This window comes from Nestor notabilis, unplaced genomic scaffold (genome assembly GCF_000696875.1).
Source record: "Nestor notabilis isolate BGI_N333 unplaced genomic scaffold, ASM69687v1 scaffold17434, whole genome shotgun sequence".
In the NCBI taxonomy this organism is placed as follows: Eukaryota; Metazoa; Chordata; class Aves; order Psittaciformes; family Psittacidae; genus Nestor; species Nestor notabilis.
The window spans coordinates 19843-21146 of NW_009926245.1; the positions used below are offsets into that span (position 1 = coordinate 19843).

At 61.2% G+C, this 1304-nt stretch overlaps 1 protein-coding gene across 1 annotated transcript in view; it reads right to left on the minus strand.

Moving 5' to 3' along the window:
• Nucleotides 1–399: 399 nt before the first annotated feature.
• The window catches only part of GPR156 (G protein-coupled receptor 156), a 15195-nt gene continuing 14290 nt past the window's right edge, over nt 400–1304 (minus strand). The window contains 3 exon segments of the mRNA XM_010013442.1: nt 400–776; nt 779–1301; nt 1303–1304. The exon segment at nt 1303–1304 is cut by the window's right edge and continues 271 nt beyond it. Coding sequence (XP_010011744.1) covers nt 400–776; nt 779–1301; nt 1303–1304 — 902 coding nt within the window.

A 1304-nucleotide genomic window follows, 5' to 3' on the forward strand; every position in this document is an offset into this window, starting at 1 on the left:
TGTGCAAGAAGCCACGCATGGTTCTGACACACAGTGCTGTTTCCCCGCTGCACCAGGGAAAGCCCTCTGAGATGGTGAAGGTTGGGCTCTCCCAGGCCCCCTGCCCGTTTTTCCACTGCCAGCACCAGGACAGACAAATGTGCTGCATATCCGTGGGGTGCAGGCAGCTGCTCAGAGTAGCTGGGACAAAACCACTGACATCCACCTCTCAGCCAAACAGGGTCTGCAGTCACCACTGACCAGGCTGCGGCTGACACTGCAATCTGGAGCAGGGCAAAGTTTATTCCCAACCCCAGATGCTAGCACAAAACGCATCCTTCAGAGGCACACGTGGCTTTGAAAAGGAGGGATGTTCCAGGGGCGGGAGGGCACTTGCCCGCGGGGCAGGGCTGCTCCCCATCACACAAAGGTGGGTTTCAGATCTTCTTTGAAATTCACCACGGGCTGGGGCCCGCTCTGGTGCTGTGTCTGGTGGCCCGTGCAGCTGCTGGGCTCTGTGTCCGTGTCCATGCTGCTGCTGCTGCCCAGGGAGCCGCGTGGGCTCTGGAAGCAGAGCTCACAGCAGGGCCGGTGGCAGCCGTGGAACATCTCCTCAGAGCTGCTGCTGCTGGAGTCTGAGTCCGGGTAATAGTACAGCGAGCGCAGGGAGGGCTCAGCGGGTCCCCTCAGGGCGCCCTGCCGCCACCGCTGCTCCCGCAGGATGCACAACGAAGATCCCTGGGATTCCGGCCATCCCTCTGGCTGGAGGCAGGCCTCCCCAGAGATGGCTTGAGGGGGATCCCTCTGCCAGCCATCTCCCCTTCCCTCCCCAGGGAGGTATGTGCTGACTCCCCACAGCCCCAGCCACTCACCTCCTTCACCCCGCATGTGGCACGAAGGGACACGTGTCCATGGCAGTGGGTAGAGACAGGGGACAGCGGGATCCTCCGCCGCCGTCTCGCCTGGTAGGGGCTGAAGGGTGTGTGGATGCCCAGATAGCCCTCCTGGGACCCCCACATTCCTTCCTGCTCTCCTGGGGGGCCCTGGCTGCCATGCAAGAGACCCCCAGGTAATGCTGGGCTGTAGGTTTTGCCATTCAGGCTCAGGTCTTGCAAGATTTCCTGCAGCTTCTCACTGCTCACATAGCTGATTTTGGGGGACGACTCCCAGGCCACACCAGCCGAGATGTCCTGGTCTGGTAGCTGCTCCGAAGGCTGCCCCTGTACCATGGGTGTCCCGCACTCCTGGACATCTTTCAGGCCACATTCGATTTCATCCCTGTTGTCAAATATCATCACTCGAGAGCAAACAGGCTTGTGGCTCCC